Raw genomic sequence first — 21,993 nt, forward strand, 5'->3', positions numbered from 1 at the left:
CCCCTTTTTAGCTTTCTGATCAAGTGAAGTCGGATTTATTAGTGTAGTGATTCATCTGATTTCATTAATTGTCTCAGGGCATTTTCATTGAGCAGGTTTAATATTCATTAATATGAATTATTCAAATTCTTATATTCACTCAATGATTCACTCAATACTACCTGCCCATTCCAGTGTGGTGGGCTCATGACTCTGTGCTTGGTAACGTTACAGTTCCTGGCTCTTCACTGTTAGCAGCAAACTGGACAGGAGGCTGCTGCTAAAGAGTTACAGTACAAGAAACAGTTTGGTACATAAACGGTGCTTTGCAGACAACGTTGTTTTGCACTGCTCCTAACAAGCTCAACGTTAACTTACCGGCCGTTTCATTGTCTTCATGTGTTGTTGTACTCTTGCTGCCGCTGGTTTTAACGAAAAATTTACTCCGCTTTTTTAATTCTGGGTTTTCAGCGCCACCTTTGCGCTTTCATCAACTTTTTATCTCTCTGAGTTTGCTGATGAGCAAGATGTCGCTGTTGAGGGAGTCGAATGATAATTACATCATCATAAACTTTTAGACTGCATTCTGCTCATGGGGCTGCAAGAAAGTTAATAAAAAGAGTGGAGCTGCGGTAAAATAATAAATAAAAATAGTCAGTGTATGGTTAAATAAATAAATAAATAAGTGAAAAAGAGTGTGACTGCTGAGAGTGCAGAAAGCTAGGGGCCCTTCCAGCCAAAAAAGGCACCGGCCCACTGGGAATTCTCCCGGTCTTTCCGACTAGCTAATCCGGGCCTGCATCACAATCATATTTACATCTTTGTTTTCTATTTAAAAGAAAAACAACAACAAAAAATAATACAAAATTTTTTTTTTTTTAATACAGTTACAGATTGCTCTAGATCAGAGATGCCCAAACTAGGGCACATGAGCCAAAGTTGGCCCATGGTAACCATTGATTTGGCCCACATTCATTTCATTTCAAATGTCATTTCTATTTTAATGTAACCTTTTGTTTGTTTGTTTAATTGTTAGGCTACAAAAAAAGTCAACTGAAATTAAATGTTTCAAATAAATGTTGCATAAAAAAAATCAAATGTTGTTACTCAAAGATAGAGGACAATGCACAAGGCGGTGCAGCTTAACTCGTATATTTAGCATTAAACACCATTGTGTTATAAATGTGTTTATGTTTTTATTGTAAGAAGTTCATTATAAAATGTAAAAAAAGTATAATTAATATGATTAAAGTATTTTTAAAAAAATGTATAAATAAATAAGCAAATTGCCATGGCAGCTTTAATGGTATACTTACCTTGGACCCACCACCCTCAATCAAGTTTTGGGTTTTGGCCCATGATAAGCAAATGTTTGGGCACCAACACTAAGAAGAAATTGTTGAAAATAGAAATCATTCATAGAAGGCACCAGATTATCACTATATACAGTATGTCTTCGGAAATAGGGGAATATGTAGATAGGCCAAGTCAATTTGCTTAGTCTTTATTGTTTTATTTAATAAATTGCTAAAATCATTAATGTTTTTTAAATAAATTAATTTCTATTTGATTCCTGTGGTGATACTAGCATTCTGCGCACACTATTAAATGCACCATTTGTTGTTGTATTCCGGCAGGTTCTCCCGTTTGATGATAACGTGTGTTTGCGCGAGCCGTGTCAGAACTACATGAAGTGCATCAGCGTGCTCCGCTTCAACAGCTCCGCTCCCTTTATCGCCTCCCCATCCACTCTGTTCCGGCCCATCCATCCCATCACAGGCCTGCGCTGCCGCTGCCCAGCCGGATTTACCGGAGATTACTGCGAAATTGAAATTAACCTGTGTTACTCCAACCCCTGCATGAATGGAGGAGTGTGTGCTCGAAGGGAAGGAGGCTACACCTGCATCTGTCGAGAGGATTACACAGGTGAGAGTCTGCGATTTCAGTAGGGAATGTATTAGTGTGTCTTTCTAGAATAGATGATGGGCAGTCTTGCAGAGGCATGCAAAAGAACGTGTGGTGCACTTTGGAGTTTATTCTGGCCAAGGATCGCCCACTTATGGATAGTTCATGCTGCCAAACGGCAATGTTTCAAGTGCGTACTAAATCCGGTGGTTGGCTGTACAGTAGAATGATGGGAATCACAGCTGTCATGTTTATACTGGCCAACAGACAGGTTAACACACTGATCCGACAAACCCGACAACCCTTGGCATTTGATGTCTCTTGGTCAGACAGGTAAGCACAGCATTTCTTTCTATGGTTTGATGTGTAATGAAGGCCATCTAGTAGGAACTGAGCGAGTAAACCTTACTGCCCTGGCCTAAAGATAAACACTAGGGATTTTCATGTCTTAAGCGTTCTTGTTAATGAGCCTGTGTCCCATTCAACACTAGTAGGTTTTGTTGGTGCTGTGATCTGGATGGAAGTGTGGTTGAGGGGGATGAGTATGATTGAGATCAGCTTGTAAGAGCTGTGAAAGTAAACCTTACTTCCCTGGGGCCGGTTGCAGCAGCAGTGCGTAAGTTAAAATGTAGACTAGTTGTGAATTAAAGGGACACGAAGTTAAAATTTATGCACTACAAAATTTTTTTTGTGTTGCACCACTTAACACTACATTCCAGCTAAATATTTACGGCAGCCTCCCCCCATCTATAGTGGTAGAAAAGAGACGACAGCGAGATTAGTTTACACTTAGGAACTCGCGATGAAAATGAATAATGATCTCCCTCTACTCACAGCCTTATTTTCCTCCTAAATCTCACTTTTTTTTGTTTTGTGAAGGAAGAGTTACATTTTTTTAAAGAAGTATTTTGTCTTAATTGTCTTAATTGAATTTCTTCATGACTGAGTTTTTCTCCCTGCTCTTTTCTCTTTTGCGTGTAGAATATTATAAAAAAAAAAAATCAAGTTTAATGTTTTGATAACTTCATGTGTATTTTGCGTGCATTCACGGCTCGCGATGCAGATATGTGCGTCTGACTGTAATGTACTATAAAAATGTAATTTATCATTAAATTTTCATAGGACAGGTATATATACAGTTGAAGTCAGAATTATTAGCCCCCCTTTGATTTTGTTTTCTTTTTTTTTAATATTTCCCAAATTATATTTAACAGAGCAAGGACATTTTCACATTATGTCTGATAATATTTTTTCTTCTGGAAAAATTCTTATTTGTTTTATTATGGCTAGAATAAAAGCAGTTTTAATTTTTTTAAAAGCCATTTTAAGAACAAACTTATTAGCCCCTTTAAGCTATATTGTTCCTGATAGTCTACAGAACAAAACATCATTATTCAATAACTTGCCTAATTACCCTAACCTGCATAGTTACCCTAATTAACCTAGTTAAGCCTTTAAATGTCACTTTAAGCTGTATAGAAGTGTCTTGAAAAATATCTAGTCAAATATTATTTACTGTCATCATGGCAAAGATAAAAGACATCTGTTATTAGAGAATGAGTTATTAAAACTATTATGTTTAGAAATGTGTTAACAAAAAACTTCTCTCTGTTAAACAGAAATTGGGGAAAAAATAAACAAGGGTGCTAATAAATCTGACTTCAACTGTAGATGCATTAGTTGCAGGATTTTAAAGCAGTTTAAGGATTTAAATGCTTTTTCTTGGCTTTTACGTCATTTAATGTGGCTACACAAGAGTTTGAGCAGAGCTTACGACCTACTAACTATGGTTTGCCTTAACCACAGTGTGTTGCAACTGAAGTAAGTCACTAAGCCCCTAGTGTAGAATTTCCTTTCCAGTTTAAGAAAGAACTTGTGATCAGCTGGTGCAACCCTACCCTGGCCTCAAGAGGCACACCAAGATGTTTAGCATCCTGGTTCATTCAGTTTCCATTCTGGAAAACTATGGTTTGAATCCTGCTCAGAGCAGGAGTACAACCGGAATTGGTTACATTGGTGTTGTGACCCGAATGGCATTGCGGTCTCCCAAGCTGGCATAACTGGTTTGAATCCTATTTGGAGCAGGGCAAGCATAACCTCAGAGTTTACATTAGTGACTCGAGCGAGGTGGGAGTGGGGTTTAGTATAATGGAGGCTAGCTAGTAGAAGCTGTGAAAGTAAAGTACTCCTGCTTTCAAGGTACTCTAGTGATGCTAGATTCTATGCTCTTTAGCTTTCTTGTTTGTATCCCCAACTTTTTTTCCTGGAGATGAATCTCACATTTAAACTTCAGCATTTTGGTTTTAAAAATGTTTGTAAAATAAATGTTTGTTATCGTTACACCTGGTGTCCACACTACTCCAGGATATCGACCCATGAAAATGGTCTGTTTCAGTTTGAAAACTGGTTTTGAGTTTGACATGTTGTCCTGGTGTAGACATACTGAAATGCAGACTTCTGAAACCAGAGGTACAGGTATCAACAATCTCTCTGACTGATCTTCTGGAGTACTGTATATCAGTCCCTGATATGTCAAGCTCCTCAAAGATGACCATTATGCAACCGTTAGACAACAAGTATGGATGCCAGCAAGAAATATGCATGTCCAGTGTGCATGAACAGTCACACATCATGTGTTTTTGGTTGTGTAGTGTGTATAGAAATGACTTTCTGAAATGCTGTGAAAACATCTTTATGGACGAGGATTTTCATTTCAAAGTGGCATTTTAAATCAGAATCCACTTGTGTTATTGCAGTTTAAAAATGATAATTCACCCTAAATTGTAATAAAAACTGAGCATTTCGTCACTCTTTAAGTGGTTCCAAACCTTTATACATTTCTTGCTTCTGTTGAACAGAAAAGCAGATATTTTGAAGAAAGCTGAAAACCTGTAACCGGCTGCACGTTGGCGCAGTTGGTTAGCAGGTTCGCCTCACAGCAAGAAGGTCACTGGTTTGAACCTCAGCTGGGTCAGTTAGCATTTCTTTTTGGAGATTGCATGTTCTCCCTGTGTCTGTGTGGGTTTCCTCTGGGTGCTCCGGTTTTCCCCACAAGTCTAAAAACATGCGGTATAGGTGAACTGGGTAGGCTAAATTGTGTGTGAATGAATGTGTATGGATGTTTCTCAGTGATGGGTTGCAGCTGTAAGGGCATCAGCTGCGTAAAACATATGCTGGATAAATTGGCGGTTCATTCCGCTGTTGAAACCCCAGATAATTAAGTGACTAAGCCGAAAAGAAAATGACTTCTATAGTGGGGGAAAATACTACACAAATCAGTGGTTACAGGTTTCAAGCTGTCTTCAAACCATCTTTTTTTGTCTTCAAAGGAAGAAACTAAGAATATATTAGGCTAGGATAGTATATCTATTCAGAAAAAAATATCTATTTTTATTTTTATGTAAATATTTATTGGAAAATCCTTTATTTTGTATTTTTATTTTATTTAATAGTTTATACATTTGGAGTGCACATATGGGTCCAATTTATAGACGTCTACAAGTTTCTGTGTGCAACTGATCTTGGCATTTAAAAAAAATATATAAATATTTAGTATAGTGAAATTAATATTATACTTAATGGGGAAAAATCTATATATTTACCCGATTCAGGCCTAGTCATGAGTGCATCCAACATTTCCAGACCACTCTTTCCAAATAAAACTCGAAAACTCTGCATCAGTCTGCCAATCAAACGTTTGCCAGATTTCCAGTGCCTTATGCATCAGATGGCCAGCGAAGGGGCTGCGAACGCTCTGTGGGTGTACCATCTGATGCTAAGACTAGACGCCGGCTACTTTCGTACGGCACAACCGCTAACCAGTTTGTTTTTCAAGTACATATGTGTGACCATTCGGTTAAACAGACCCAAACTCTCAGCAGAGATGTCAGTCAGAAGTTAAATGAGCAACTCTTAGCAATACAAATGTCGCAGAATGAGAGAAAGCAAAGGAGAGAGGAAGAAATTCAGCGGAAGGATGAAAGCAGGGGCAGATGCAGGATCCCCCGAGGGCCGTACCATGTGTGTGTGTGGGGGTTGGGAAGAGAGGGTGGTTCAGCCCAGGAGGAGAAGAATAGCTTTGATGAATTAAACATAATGCGAACGAAGGGGAGAGAATACATTACTAAATATTCTGAGGGGATGGAGCGCATAGGTAAGAAGGAGGAGAAGAAAATAGAAAGAGAGAGGAAGAAAGATAGTGAAGTGCTCTTTATAGTAAGTCGGGAAGTGGAGGAAAAGGACAAAAGTATCTAGAGACTAAAGACAGAGAGACTAAAGATGGAGAGATACTCGCAAAGTGGGTTTTAGAGCCTTTCTCTTCTGCCTTTTAAGTGATTTCGAGATGGCTGAGAATCAATGGAGATTTGTTTAAGTGTGGTGATGTGTGCGAGAGCATGTGTGTGCTTAAAAGCTCGCCTTTTGTATCTTTTTTAGATAACTGCGCTTGAATGACCTTTGTGTTATATGTAGGTGAAAATGTTTGATTTTTTATTTTTTGTGGATGTCAGTGCTACGTTCCTCGGTTTGTTTCTTGAGAAGTTTGAGATGTCATTGTAAGCTGTGAGAAGATGTGTGAACATATGTTTATGTACTTGTTGTTTGATTGTGTGTGTCTGTCAGTTCTGCTTGAGCAGTTTAAAGGAATTGCTGTAGTTTTCGGAGTGTGTGTTGGTGTGTGTGCGCTGTGAGCAGGAGCAGTGAGTGTGAAATGTTTTCTCAGTATTGCTTGTGCTTGTGTGAGTCAGTCCATATGGTTTAACTAGGGCCAAGGGCATAGAAACGCTTTGAAGAGGAGGTTGGGAAACATCTTAAATAATAATAAATCATTCTGAAAGCATTAAATTCTTAATTAAATTCTTTGGATGAGTTCAGTTTCTATGATGCATCTTGCAGTATTGAAGCACTCGTTATTAAACATTCAGCACCACTACTGACAAGAAACAATATTGTTCCTGGGATGATACACATACACAAAGATTTTTTTTTCGTGGGTAATTGTCACAATCACCAGCAATCCAGCCTGTGCAGATTGAAACTACATACTGCCAGCAAAAGAACTACATATTCAGTCATGCACCACTCACCCACATGGCCTAGATCCTCATGATTGCAAACATACAAAGCTGAAGCTGTTCAGGACTAATTACACAGACTATATACACCTCTCAAACACACACATTGCTGAGTCTTGTGTAAAATGTATAGTGAACATTACAACACATTTTCCTTGACTCCCCTTGCCTTGCGTGTTTTTGAACCTTGCTTTGTTTTGTTTGTTGACGTTGCCTGCTGCCTGCCTGTACTGACTGAACATCTGCCTGTTTATCGGCGACGACTCTGGATTGCCCATATGCATTTGTTTGCTCCTGTGTTGACTGCTGCTTGCCTGATCATGCAATTTAATAAACCCTGCGTTTGGATCCGCACTCCCAGTTGTCAGCATTCGCTTCACTGTTACAGTAATGATAGTCTTAGATCTTTATATTTATTCTTAGACAAACTTTATTTAAGAAGTTTGAAGTTGTTTAAAAAAATTATAGGTTGATCCTTCATCTCTGGAAACATTAAGAGATAAATATCCCATGTTTTTAATATTTTCAATATTTAAATAATTAATGTAAATAAAAATGTGTATATTGCTAATATTTATTCTTTCATTTTCCTTCGGCTTAGTCTCTGGTTTATCAGGGGTCGCCATAGCGGAATGAACCACCAACTATTACAGCATATGTTTTATGCAGCGGATGCCCTTCCAGCCGCAACCCAGTAGTGGGAAATACTCATAAAATCTCGCATTCACACACACACACACACACACACACACACACACACACACACACACACACACACACACACACACACACACTCATAAACTACTGCCAATTTAGTTAATCCAGTTCACCTATAGCGCATGTCTTTGGACTGTGGGGGAAACCAGAGCACCCAGAGCCAACACAGGAAGAACATGCAAACTCCACACAGAAATGCCAACTGGCCCAGCTGGGACTCAAACCAGCAGCCTTCTTGGTGTAAGGTGACAATACTAAGCCATATTGATAATCCTGTTCTTTTAAATATTAAAGACATCTTAAATGAACATTGTGGCTCAATACTTTAAACTTAAAACTTAAAAACACATGCAAAGGACTTTCACTCCATTATGATTAAACTCTTTGGTGACTCTAGAAATCTTCTTTGTCTGAACTGTGGCTCCTGGTAACTTTTGAAGTCTATATCAAGTCAAAATGTACTATGTTTACTTTGCTAGTGCATATTTAGATGAACAATTAATCTGTTCAAGTTAAACCATTTAAAAAATAAGGTTTGTTTTGGTAATCTTTAGCCAACGTCTGACCATTTGCTTCTGTGTTTGGAGTGGTGATTGTTCGCTGTTGACATCCGATTGACGGTTTCAGCCGCTTAATAGTGGGCGATATTGTGTGATATTGGAAAAATTTGACTTTGCCCTATTTTGTTTTGCTGAGATAATATATTGCGATATGAATACATTTCACCAAATAGCTTGAATAACTCTATTTGGAAAGAATGTATTAATATAGACTGATTGGGATTATTCTGGAAGATTATGGGCCTTATTCTGGAATATTATTGGGAAGATTGATGTAAAATATTTAACTTCTCAGTATTCAGGTACAGGAATTGAATAATCAGATGTAAAATAACACTGTATTGTCTTTAATTTATAAATTATTCAATAAACACATCTTAATTAAAGTTACAAATGGTACAATTTCATGTGGCTCAATACTTTAAACTTAAACCTTAATGACACATGCAAATGACTTTCAGTCTGTTATGATTAAACTCTTCGGTGACTCTAGAAATCTTCTTTGTTCTGAACTGTGGCTCCTGGTACACTATAATCCCAGCATATAACCTCAACACTGCACTTCCTGCTGTGTGACTATTGCGGATGTGCACACTGCAGTATTGATGCTGAAATAATTGTGTAGCCCTAGTTTGCTATGAGGGAATGATGCACAAAATGAAAGCCCATTACACACAATCCCTTATCAGTTGGAAGTACACCAACATACTAGAATAACTTCCACTACAACTTCCAGATCATGCAGACTTTGGGCCCTATCATACACCCGGCGCAGTATGGCGCAAGGCGTGGCGCAGTAGTCTTTTGGTAATTTCAGCTTGGCGCAAGAGTCGTTTTGAGGCGTTGCGCTACGCTGTTTAAATAGCAAATGCATTAGCGCTCATTTTTGCGCCCATGGGCGTTCTGGTCTAAAAAGGGAAGCGTTCTGAGGCGGACCGCTGGTGCGTTGCTATTTTGAGAATCTATAATAGATTTTTCATTAGACCAAAACTAACCCGGTCTAAACTCCGGCGCAGAGTTGCGCCTCGCTTACGCACTGCTTAATACGCACAAGAGAGCAATTGGCAAATATCTTTACATATGAAAAAATGTAAATATTAAGGATATATATAGTATATAATAAGAATAGATATAGAATATAAATATAAAGGATTAAAATATTACAAAATATATTATTTTCTAGCCTACATAAATATGAAAAACTTCATCTCGGGAGGCTTTTTCAGTTCATTCATAACAATTTGCTTTTGTATAATGTTATTATTATTATTAGCAGTATTATTTATTATATCCATATTTATATTTGTTTTATTTAAAACAAGCTTAGATTTGCCCACCTGTCAGGTTTTAGTCCATATGGGGCACAGCATGTGTTTTAGGATATAACTCAGGTTTTTGAGCACATTTTGCTATTATTATTCATTTATTTATTTGCTGGAAATTAGAACTGAATTTAGAAATAGTTTTGAAATGAATATTTGCGCTTAACAAACAAAAGTATTTATTTATAGACTAATTGATGTCTGTGCGTAAAGGTTTCCCTATCCAAAAGCGAAAGTGAAAGTGATCCATTATCTCTCATTCTCACGCAGTAGATGCTCTGTTTAACAGTTTTCTGTTTAAAAAAACTGTTAACTGTTTGCTTGTGAAATGCTCATTTTTTCCACTTAGACTTACTTTGCGTCCTGTAAATAGCGAATGCGCTCTTGGCGCGACGCAGCTGACTCTTAAAGGGAATGGGAGATGAGATTCTAATTGGTTTATTCTCAAAACACACCTATAACTCATTAAGAAAATAAACTTAACCCTTTTAGAACATGCACCGTGGCGCAAGACAGACTTCCCGTCCTTAAATTAGCAAAAAAACGTCCTGACACGCCCTGAAAGCGTTTGCGTTTTGCGCTCTGAGCATGGACTGTCAAAATAGAGCCCTTTAAGTTTGACATGGGCTTGTACTTATTGCTGTTAGACCTGGTAACACTAATCTGTACCCACAGATATTTGTAGTAAATAGATTCTGTCATTTAGTCTGTTTATTTAGATTAAAAGTCTTTATTGTCTCTAATACAATACACAAAACAAATACTACTTCCACCATGGATTGCTAACACATAAGACAATTTTGACTGAACAACTACAAATAAAACCAAAACCAATTTGGTTGGTTACTTGAATAGTGTCATGCAGTTGCTAAGGTGTTTGAATTGGTTGCTATGTTAGCATTAAATAATGAATAAGGTTAGCTGCCTTGACTTGATTGCTAATGAATTTGGTCTATGTTGTCTTGCAAAATTTCAACCAATTGCAACGGAAGAAAACCAATCAGGTCTGTCTTTAGCCAAGCAGTCAGATAGTTCGATGTCTTCTTAGAATGCAGATTAAAATAGCAAAAGCATTAGTCATTCCTTATGAAGAAATCATTCCCGGTTAACAATTTATGACATGTCTAGTTAGTGGGGAAAATTCGACTCATTTGCTTTACAGACAGAGGCCGGTGTCCTGCTTCCATATCTTTATTCTGGTCATATCAACTTATTTTATATGGCTTTTGAATATTTAGACTGGCGCTGTCAAAAGGAATGTGCGCTCAAATCCTTTTTCCTTTTCCCAGGTTATGTTCTTGCAAGCTATGATGAATATGCTAATGCCTATCGTTGAATATGCTAATAACTCTAAGTAGCCAGTAGGATAAAGGCTAGACTGAACCTCTTTAGGTCTTAAGGGGTTTTGGTGTGTGTGACTGGTTTGCATTCATACTGAGTAGTTAATGTAGTGGTTTGTTTGTATGCGGTGTGTGTGTGTATGTCTCTGTCCATGTGGGTGTCCTAAGGCGTTTTGCTGCATGTGTGTGTATTTCTGTGGCAGGTCAAAGTTTGAAGTGCTTTTAAAGGCAGGATTTTCACACTTGCACTAAAGGGAGACTGAAATGTCTACATGTGCGTCTCTGCCAGAGGTTTGTACACACATGCACATTAGTGTGCTTTATTTATCCGCTGCCAGAGGCTCACCAACACAATGCTGGAACATCACAGTGCCAGAATCTGGCTCGCATTTGGCTCGGCATCACAAAGCCTAAGGGCAGGATCTGCTGATGTTTCAAAACCCAAACAACAAGCTGCTTTATGTGGGAGAGTATGTGTGTGTGCGTGTTATTGGTCCATTGGGGTTTTCCTGTCTACAGGTTTTTTGAGAGCTTCTACACATTGCTAATAAAATGTGTGTGTGTGTGTGTGTGTGTGTGTGTGTGTGTGTGTGTGTGTGTGTGTGTGTGTGTGCGTGTGTGTGTGTGTGTGTGTGTAAGCTAGCGTCCTGCTGATACAGTGATAGTGAGGATTTCAAATTGTGATTAAAATAAGTGACATTAATGTTTAGCTCTTCATAAAGTGAATGATGGCTCATGGATGTGATAAAAATAGAACTCTTTAAACATATTAATGTGGTATAGCCCCATTTGCTCCCTGTTCCCAGCATGCATTAGGGCATGAATAATTATTATGGAGTGTTTGCCAGATTTATTAGAATTTTTGTTGCTGATTTTGTTGGCTCGTCATGTGCTAACTTGTTTATTTCCTTACTTGTAAAAGCATTGTAATGTGATAAGAAGGCAATCAGAATTTGTGGGTAAGGATGTCACGGCTTAGGGTGAGGAAGAGGAGGCAAGGACCAATATGCAGAATATGAAGGACTTTATTACATAAAAGGCAAACGAAAACAACTTAAACAACCCCATGGGGGAAAAAACATAGCAGTAAAGAGGTGGTCCACTACAATATCATATTTTAAACTTTAGTCGATGTGTAATGCAGCTGTGTGAACGTATACAACATCTCTAATTGCAATATGCTTAAAGTTCAATGCAATTGGAGACATTGGCTTTTGCAGAATTAGCTTATCAAAGCCTACAGCGAACAAAGTTTGGGGACTGCAAAAAAATACATCCAGGCTAGTGAGATCACAAACACTTCAGGTTACGCTCATTCACCACACACATACACCCCGTGCAGCAAAGGGGCGTGGCCAGAGGTGCTATAATGTAGCAGAGAAAGGTAAAATAGTTTCCAAACACTGCTATTTTCAGCTTCTTCTGTTTCTGTATTGGGGTTCCAAAGGACACAAAGAGAGCAGTGCTTACAGTTTAATTTTAATTATGTTTCATAGAATTATTAACAAGTATATAATAGAGCTGCACGATTCTGGATAAAATCAGAATTGCAATTTTTTTTTGCTGAAAATAAAGATCACGATTTTCTCACGATTCTGTAGATATAAAATAAAGGTTAATACGAAATGCCTATTATTATAATTATTTTTCAAACATATGGTAAAAACTATAATAATAGTTTGTGTACGTCTACTGTTGTAACGAGGAGACTGACACGGAGGGATCCATTATGCAGTATTTATTAATCACACTCACTCAAACAATCAATATGCACAAAGGTGCAAACACACATCAACAGTAGCAGTAAGGTTTCAAGGCTGGCGGCTGACAGACAGAGTGGTTTACCAGGCATGGATCAAAGGCAGGCTGCGAGAATCAGAGTCCGTGTATCAGGCTTGGGTCGAGGGCAGGCAGCGAGTATCAGAGTCCGTATATCAGGCTTGGGTCGTGGGCAGGCAGAAGGCGAAGCAGAGTCAGAAACGGGCTGGAGTTGTACACAAGAGATCAGGCAGGGAATAACGCTCAGTAATGCTGGCCGGGGCTAAACAAGACTTCGCAATGAACTGGAGTAGAAGAGTGGCTTAAATAGGAAGCGTGGGTCATTAACTAGACTGAGTTCAGGTGTGTGCACAATCAGTCTAGGTGGATGATGTAATGCTTAGAAATCCGGGGATGGCGGCCTCTGCTGGCCAGCGAGGGGAATGACTGGGACCGAGTCGGTGACAACTGTTGGTTAAAATGCTAAATTTTGTATAGACTTGGAATGGTGGACTTGAACAGACTTTAAATTGGTCCAGGTCATTAACGCACAGTAAAGTGATGACATCAGAATACAACTATTCATAATTCTGATGTTGAATTATTATGTTTAAAACATATGCTTGCAATCTGTCATTGACAACATTATTAGACCATTTTTTTTCTACTGGTAAAATTAGATATTTTGTCATTATCAAATTCCCTCTTGCATTATATTCAACATTATAGGCTGGAGTACTTAAACTGACACTGTTAAACATTTATTCTCATGATCAACAATCTGTGTTCGCTAAGAAAGAAAAAAACATATCAAATGCTTGTCGTAATCATTACTCTGTAATGCGATATGATTATTTAAATGATGTGCTCGCTTTCGGTTTAATTTGCGGTGCGGTTCATACTTCCCGTGCAGCTCCCAGATGATTGCTCTGTGCAACAAACTAAATAATATTTACAGCTATTAGCTGTTATTCACAACATATGCAGGTTCTGTTCACTAAAGTAGACTTCATTCACAGGTGCGCGCCTGCCCTCTCTGTGGTAACAGGTCACGGTCAGCTCACGTCACGTGTGATTTCGCGGCCGCAAATACATCATTACAGGAAGACAGAAATTACATTTTTGGGTGAATTATACCTTATAAATCCAGTATGTGACTCTTTCAACACCATTTCAACACCATTGGTGTCCACGTTGCTAAACAACATATGAAAACCAATGTGAAGACTGGTGCGGCTGCCTTTGCTTTTCTCCTGAACTTGAAAATATGATTGGCAGAATCGTTGAAATGCTGGATTAAGATCGTCTAGGACACAGGTGTCAAACTCAGTTCCAAAAGGGCCGCAGCTCTGCCCAGTTTAGTTCCAACCCTAATTAAACACCCCTGATCAAACTAATTGAGTCCTTCAGGCTTGTTTGAAACCTACAGGTAAGTGTATTGGAGCAGGGTTGGAACCAAACTGTGCAGGGCTTCGGCCCTCTAGGAATTGAGTTTGACACCTCTGGTCTAGGGGGTGAAATCGAGATTGTGATCTTTTTTCGATTAATTGTGCAGCTCTTGTACATAACTAGCATTTGACAAAGGACAGCTAACAGAATCTCAATTCAGTGCTGGATTCAGCTAAAAACTCCTCCAATCAACAAAGCTGTGGATTGTGAATTATAACCTGTAAGGATTTTTATTCATTAAAATGTATCTATTGCATGCACAATTTCGAGCGTTAACTGTATGTTGTAGCAAGGACGTAAACAAAGATGTAAACAATTGGAAATGCTGTTTGGCACAGTTAACAATTTTGCTTCAAATTAATTTTTATCTGTCAAACTGCTGTAAACACGCACAATCTTTAGTAGCGCATGCAGTGCTTCTCTATATAACCTCTTTCCCTGCATTCTACATCTCAAATAACATATCATAATTGGCTCCATATCATAATTGGCTTCATCACTCTTTCTCCTTTTCACCAATTAGCTGGTGTGTGGTGTGTGATCTGGTGCAATATGTCATCCAGGTGGATGCTGCACACTGGTGGTGTATGAGGAGATTCCCCCAATGTGTAAAGCACTTTGAGTGCCCAGAAAAGCACTATATAAATGTAAGGAATCATTATTATTCATTCATTCATTTTCTTTTTGGCTTAGTCCCTTTATTAATTAGGGGTCGCCACAGCGGAATGAACCGCCAACTTATCCAGCACGTTTTTACACAGCGGATGCCCTTCCAGCTGCAACCCATCTCTGGGAAACACACACACTCATTCACACTCATACACTATGGACAATTTAGCCTACCCAATTCACCTGTACCGCATGTCTTTGGAAACCGGATAACCCGGAGGAAACCAGGGAGAACATGCAAACTCCACACAGAAACGCTAATTGACCCAGCCGATGCTCGAACCATCAACCTTCTTGCTGTGGGGCGACAGCACTACCTACTGCGCCACTGCATCGCTGAATTATTATTATAATTATTATTATTACAATACCAAAGCATGTGGTGCACGTAAACAAATAAATAAACAACACGAACAGAAGACGTAACCTAAGACTCAAGCCCATTGTAAATAAAAACACTTACCGTGCACCGATCCCAGCGCCAACCGAAACCAACTAGACTGGAGTGCTGAGAATGAAAACGCCATGCTGCGAACAAAACCACAAACACACCAGGACGAGAGCGCGCATCCCGAGCTCGCCTGAACCTTATGCATCAGCCTCAAGCACGGCTTGAGCACGGCCAAAACAGCGCCCATACAAACATGAAGACACACAATGACAGAAAATAACTGCTCGACCCAAGAAAACTCGAGCCGAGCACAACATACAAGACATGACAGGACTAGTGTTTGGACTCGCTACTAAAACAAGAATTCACAAAACCGAAGTGGCAGAATCCTGACACTGGGTTTCAGTGGTTTTATGGAAAGATTAAGGAGTTAATTTTGAAAAATGTTTTTTTTGTGTTTTTGTTTTAGAAAAAAAGGGAAAAAATACAACAATAAGATTAATATGTTAGGTTTAAATTCAAGTAGATTTATGCGATTCAAAATGTCATTTAACATTCTATGAAACCATTAAAAAAAAGTTAATTACAGCGTGTTCATTGGGTTAGAAATGAATGGCTTAGGGCAAAAAATGGGATCAAAATGAACAAAAAAAAAAAATAGGGCAAAAAATGTCCATGCACAATGTAACCAAATATATAATGGTTTTCATAAATAAACTGAAATGGGAAAATCACTTCATGGAATTACATTCGGCTTGTGCTGCATTAGATTTAATGGTTTTTACGCTCTTTGAAAAAAAAATAATGCGTAAAATAATCTATCACAAATATTTCTGTTGAGCTTAGAAACACAATGAGTCCGATGTTTTCTGATTAGTCACCACGGAAAATCAACAATAATGTCATTAGACAACACAGACACAATTAATATGGTAAGTACAAAAATTGCCTGTGCAAGTGTAAAATAATGCCTCAGGACATTTAAGGAAAAAGCATTTTAATAGAAAAGATATTCCTAACCCTGATGTGTGTGTGTGTTTGATGTGCTTTAACTGTCATGTGTTTCTCTATTTCTCAGGCGAGCGATGTGAGTTTGACCGGCGTGGTGGCCGGTGTGTGGCAGGCGTTTGTCGCAATGGCGGTACGTGTCGTGAGCTCTCTGGAGGGGGATTCAGATGCGAGTGTCCTGCTGGAGGATATGAGAAACCCTACTGCTCCGTCACCACCAGATCCTTCCCACCAAAATCGTTCATGATGTTCAGGGGTCTCCGTCAGCGATTCCACCTTTCCATATCTCTCTCGTGAGTACATACACGGACACATCTCATGTGTTGTTTAATGAAAGAGTGTGTAATCTGCTCTTTAGTCAACTTGACGGGGGTTGCACACTGGAATCAAAGCTTCACACAGTGCAACACAGTAATATTAACTCGCAATTCTAGCTGAAAGTCAGAGAAATTCTGAGAAATGAATTGTAAGTTTACATATCAGAATTGTGAGATTAAAAGACAGTTACTGTTTATTTGTTGATTCAGAGGCGGAAACAAGCTTTCATCTTTTCTTACGTCTCCCCTCTCTCTTTCATGCTGTGTTCATGAGAAAAGCTCCTTAGCGCTCTCTTTTTTTCTTTCATCCTGTTTTGTTTTTTCTACTTCCCCTCGTGAGTGCTATTTTATGGTCATGTGTTTGATGCGATTGGTCAGGGTTTGGTTGCTGTGGCACAAAGGTAATATAATGGATGCTTGCTGGAATCTCCAGGGTGACCAAAACAGAGCTATTTTATTTATTAACACGGTCAAATATCAACACTTCCAGAAAAGGGCACAACCTTCTCTCATCTCCCTAGACACGCCAGAATATTAAATCCTTCTCCCTCTTTCAGCTAAAGCCTTGCCTCTCTGCGCTGAAAGATAACCATTGTGCTACAGTGTGCAATTTACAGACTGGACATGTCCTATAAAAAACTCTTTTAAATCTGAAAGTCTTTGCTCAGGAGAGCGTAAACAGGGCCCATCTCTCTCACAGCTCGAGCCTTTTGTCAGCAATTTGTCTGAAACAAGCTAAAAGATGTTTAAAGTAAATTTTTTCTTTACTCTCCGGAGAACATCCAGAGACTTGTCAGTGCGTATAAGAAAGAGAAGTGGTTATTCGGGATGCTGTTTGACAGCTTGGTGGGGAAAGAAATTGCAAATACAAACAACATCAGACACTAATAGAACTGAGGTTTATTAAAGAAAAAGGCAAACTTGTGACTAAATGTTGAGCGGGTGTGTAAAATAAGACAAACAATGAGTAAACATGGTGACAAAACAGGATTTAAAAAAAAAAAACATGGCAAAAGAAGTAAACAAAGAAATAAGAAACCGTACTTTTTACTTTTAATTTTTACAGTAGTTTATTTGAATAAGTTATAATTTATATTAATTTAAACATATATTGCTTGTGTGTTTCTTATTAATTTTATTTTATTTTATTTCATGGTCCACTGTTTTATTTTTTTTATACTTTATGGTCCACTATTTTATTTTATTTTATTTTATTTTATTTTATTTTATTAATTAATTTTTTATTTTTTATTTCATTCTCCATAGTTCATAGTTTCATAGTCCAAGCATGGTAACAAAACAGGATTGTAAGAATATGACAAAAGACATAAACAAAGAAATAATAAATCATACTTTTTACTTTTAATTTTAACAGTAGTTTATTTGAATAAATTGTTATTTATATTAATTTAAATATATATTGCATGTGTGTTTTTAATTTATTTTAGTTTTATTTAGTTTTATTTTATTTTTTTATTTTATTAATTAATTCTCCATAGTTTTCTTTTATTTTATTTTTTACTTCATTCTCCAGTTAAATTTTTTTATTTTATTTTATTTTATGTCATACATCATTCTACATAGTTCTATTTTATTTATTTTATTTTTATTTATTTATTTTATTTTATTTTATGCTTCATTCTCCATAGTTTTATTTTATTATTATTATTATTATTTTTTTTTTATTTTATACTTCATTCTCCATAGTTTTGTTTAATTTTATTTTACTTTAATAAGTCATAAATTTGTTTGACTGTCTTCAGTTCCCTCGTTAACTTGTCACAAGAGAGTTTCACTGCTGAAGTATGTCCAGAATACATAACTTAATAAAAAATGTGCATAAATAATAACTCTGAATAAAGTAATATATAAAAAGCCATTAATGTTTCTCTAAATGTGCATAGGTCATGACTTCCAGTTCTAATGGGTATGGTTTGCTGAGTGGAAACTTCTCATGTTGACTGGAAATTGAGTTGGACTACTTTAGAAATTACTTTAAGTGGAGTGCATGCCTAAAACAATTTGTGGGCCTCTTAATATTAAACTCTAAATGGACCATTAACGAGTCATCATTTAAAGATGCTGACTAACATTACATTTGTTTTGTAGGTTCGCCACTTTAGAAAGTAATGGTTTACTCTTCTACAATGGCCGGTTTAATGAGAAGCACGACTTCCTCGCTTTGGAGATATTGGATGGACAAATGGTGCTTAAATACTCCACAGGTAATGTCTGTGTTCAAAGAGTTTAAATTCAACCTGGACCTATCTATGGTCATAATTTGCTATTATAATGAAGTATAACGTCACAGTCTGATTGTGACTATTTAACTATTTTACATTTTGACTAACTCATGAATTTGTATGATCTCATTCACACTTTTTCATAGGATATGCTCTTCTGTTTGTCACAGGTGAGTCTTCTACTCAGGTGAGTCCATACCTGCCTGGAGGAGTGAGTGACGGCAACTGGCACACCGTTCACATCCATTACTACAACAAGGTGAGAAAGTCCACTGAAGAAGCTGCTTGCTTCCTAGATTATTAAAGGGATAGTCCAAGTAAAATTCTGTCATCATTTTACTCCCCCTTATGTTGTTACTGACCTTTAGGATTATTTCTTCTGTGGAGCATAAAAGAAAATATTTTGAAGAATGTTTAAACAGAGAAATACTGGTTCTCATTTACTTCCATTGCTTTGGACAACACAACAAAAGTCAATGAGAACAATACTGCTTGGTTATCAACAATAATGTCTTCTTTGTTTAGGAGAAGAAAGCAGTAAGAATTTTATATTTCATTTTCCATAGTTTTTATTTTTTATTTACATTTTATATTTTTTATTTAAATTTTTTATTTTCTACTTCATTCTCCATAGTTTTTTTTTCTGTTACAGAGATCGTCATTTCCAATTTAATGTAACATTTTTTGTTTGTTTCTTTTTATTGTTGAGCTCAAAAAAAAAGCAAACCGAATGGAAACGTTGTACCTGAATCTGATTGTTTTCAAATATAAATACTGACACTCATTGGATACAGGACAGACATTGGCGAGGTGCAGCTTAATAAGTGTAATTCCATTCTGGTATAAATGGGATTGTTTTTGTTTTTACTGTAAGAAGTTCATTATTCAATTAAAACCTACATTAGTTAATATAAATTAATGTTTTCTAGTTATTTTTAAATATTAAATAAATTAGGAAATTACCCATGGCAACTTAAGTGTAATAGAGTTTGGTGTATTTACTTTTGGCCCCCACTCTCAATCAAATTTCGTTTTTGATCCTTCATAAGAAAACGTTTGGGCACCCTTGCTATATAGTCCCCCTAAAATATATGTTGACCCCAATAGCCTAGCATCGACATATAGCACGGAGGTGCTCACGGTAAACCGAGTTCAATTCCTGGCACAAGCTCCTTTGGCAATCTTTCCCTTCTCTTTGCTCCCCTTACTTTCCTGTCTGTAATCTCTACTATCCTGTCTATTAACAGTGGAAACCCCAAAACAATAGTTATAAAAAAGGTTATCTATAAGCTAGAGTGTTACAAAATCTCTGACAAAATTCACATTTAGAAGATGTGGCTAAAACTGATCATTTATACACGTGCTGTGATATAAACAAAGTTATATTTTTAAAAAGTTAGGAGACTGCTCAATATGTCCCACCCTGTATTTCATATTTCATTACGTCACACTCTGAACAAAGCAGTGTATGTCAAGGCATGTCAGGGGATATTTGATACTGGAACTACCAGAATTCTATAAATACTAGAACGGCCACTATGGTTATTCTGACCGTTCATATAGACCATTTCAATGTGGTCATGTCATTTGCCCATGAACATTTTCCTGCTTGTCATCAAACTTTTTTATAACTTTAACAAGAGGCAATTTAACCATAACTTAATGATAAAATAACATTACATTATTATTTATCAATATGTGGCTCTTTTTGGATTCTCGCAGGCTATAGAAAATCATTAATTCATTGTCTTTTCAGCTTAGTCTCTTTATTAATCTGGGGTCGCCACAGCAGAATGAACTGCCAACTTATCCAGCATATGTTTTACGCAGCAGATGCCCTTCCAGCTGCCATTCATCACTGTGAAACCCATACACATTCATTTTCACACATACACTATGAACAGCTTTAGCATACCCAAATCAGCTGTACCACATGTCTTTGGACTTGTGGGGGAAACCATATATCCGAAGGAAACCCATGCGAATGTGGGGAGAACATGCAAACTCCAAACAGAAATGCCAACTGGCCCAGCCAAGGCTCGAACCAGCGACCTACTTGCTGTGAGGCGACAGCACTACCTACTGCGCCACAGCATCGCCAGTTATAGAAATTAAAATAAAAATGTAAAACAGGAAATAAGTTGGGACCATTGTTTTTGTTTACATCCCTCAAAATGGTCCATAAGACTGTAGGGAATTTCATTTTGTCAAGTCTTATTTAGATTCAAACCTTCTATTGAGCTTACACTAATATATTAACTTTTTTCATATTGCCTATAAATGTGTATGAGTTACTAGACTGCCCTAGAATGAACGAATGTAACTTTTTCCTTCAAGCAAGAGAGCAAAGTTTTCCACTGCAATGAAAATTTTGGTTATGGTTTTTGAAAGACATGTCTAAAATAAAGTTATGTCTTTGATATCAGAAAGGTATGTTTTTGTTAGCAGAAAGTTGCTACTAAGCACACATATTAAAAGGCACATGAACAAATAGAAGACGCTGAAATGCATGCGGTCAACTTGACCGTTATGGTCATGCAAGGTAGAAATACGCAGAAGTCTTTTGTGTTCTGTAATTTTAATAAAATGCCAACGTTAGAATTAAATATACACACTTTTAAGAAAAGTCAGGCTACTATAGTTACAGGCGAAGTCAGAATTATTAGCCCTCCTTTGAATTTATTTTTCTTTTTTTAAATATTTCCCAAATGATGTTTGACAGAGCAAGGAAATTTTCACAGTATGTCTGATAATATTTTTTCTTCTGGAGGAAGTCTTATTTGTTATTTCGGCTAGAATATAAGCAATTTGTTATTTTTTAAACACCATTTTAAGGGCAAAATTATTAGCCCCTTTAAACTAAATATTTTTCCAATAGTCGACAGAACAAACCATTGTTATACAATAAGTTGTCTAATTACCCTAACCTGACCCTGACCTAATTAACCTAGGTAAGCCTTTAAATGTCACTTTAAGCTGTATAGAAGTTTCTTAAAAAATATCTAGTCAAATATTATTTACTATCATCATGGCAAAGATAAAATAAATTAATTATTAGAAATGAGTTATTGAAACTATTATGTTCAGAAATGTGTTAAAAAAGATCTTCTCTCCATTAAACATAAATTGGGGAAAAAATAAACAGGCGGGCTAATAATTCTAACTTCAACTGTATATTTGAATGAAGTTATTAAGTTAAAAAATTCAAAATGTCTCCCTCTAAATGTCTGCCTCTATACTCCTAGTATTCAGAAAATTCTTGT

The 21,993-nt window shown here is 37.1% G+C and overlaps 1 protein-coding gene across 8 annotated transcripts in view; it reads left to right on the plus strand.

Annotated features, from left to right (window-relative positions):
• celsr3 (cadherin, EGF LAG seven-pass G-type receptor 3) overlaps window positions 1–21,993 on the plus strand; it is a 92,655-nt gene that overhangs the window by 27,051 nt on the left and 43,611 nt on the right. For all 8 annotated transcript variants that reach the window (XM_009304014.4, XM_017357476.3, XM_009304016.4 and 5 more), the window contains exons 3-6: window positions 1,617–1,905; window positions 16,241–16,463; window positions 18,597–18,712; window positions 18,901–18,989. In XM_009304014.4, coding sequence (XP_009302289.1) covers window positions 1,617–1,905; window positions 16,241–16,463; window positions 18,597–18,712; window positions 18,901–18,989 — 717 coding nt within the window. The remainder of the gene's footprint in view (window positions 1–1,616; window positions 1,906–16,240; window positions 16,464–18,596; window positions 18,713–18,900; window positions 18,990–21,993) is intronic.

This window comes from Danio rerio, chromosome 8, assembly GCF_049306965.1.
Source record: "Danio rerio strain Tuebingen ecotype United States chromosome 8, GRCz12tu, whole genome shotgun sequence".
Classification (NCBI taxonomy): domain Eukaryota; kingdom Metazoa; phylum Chordata; class Actinopteri; order Cypriniformes; family Danionidae; genus Danio; species Danio rerio.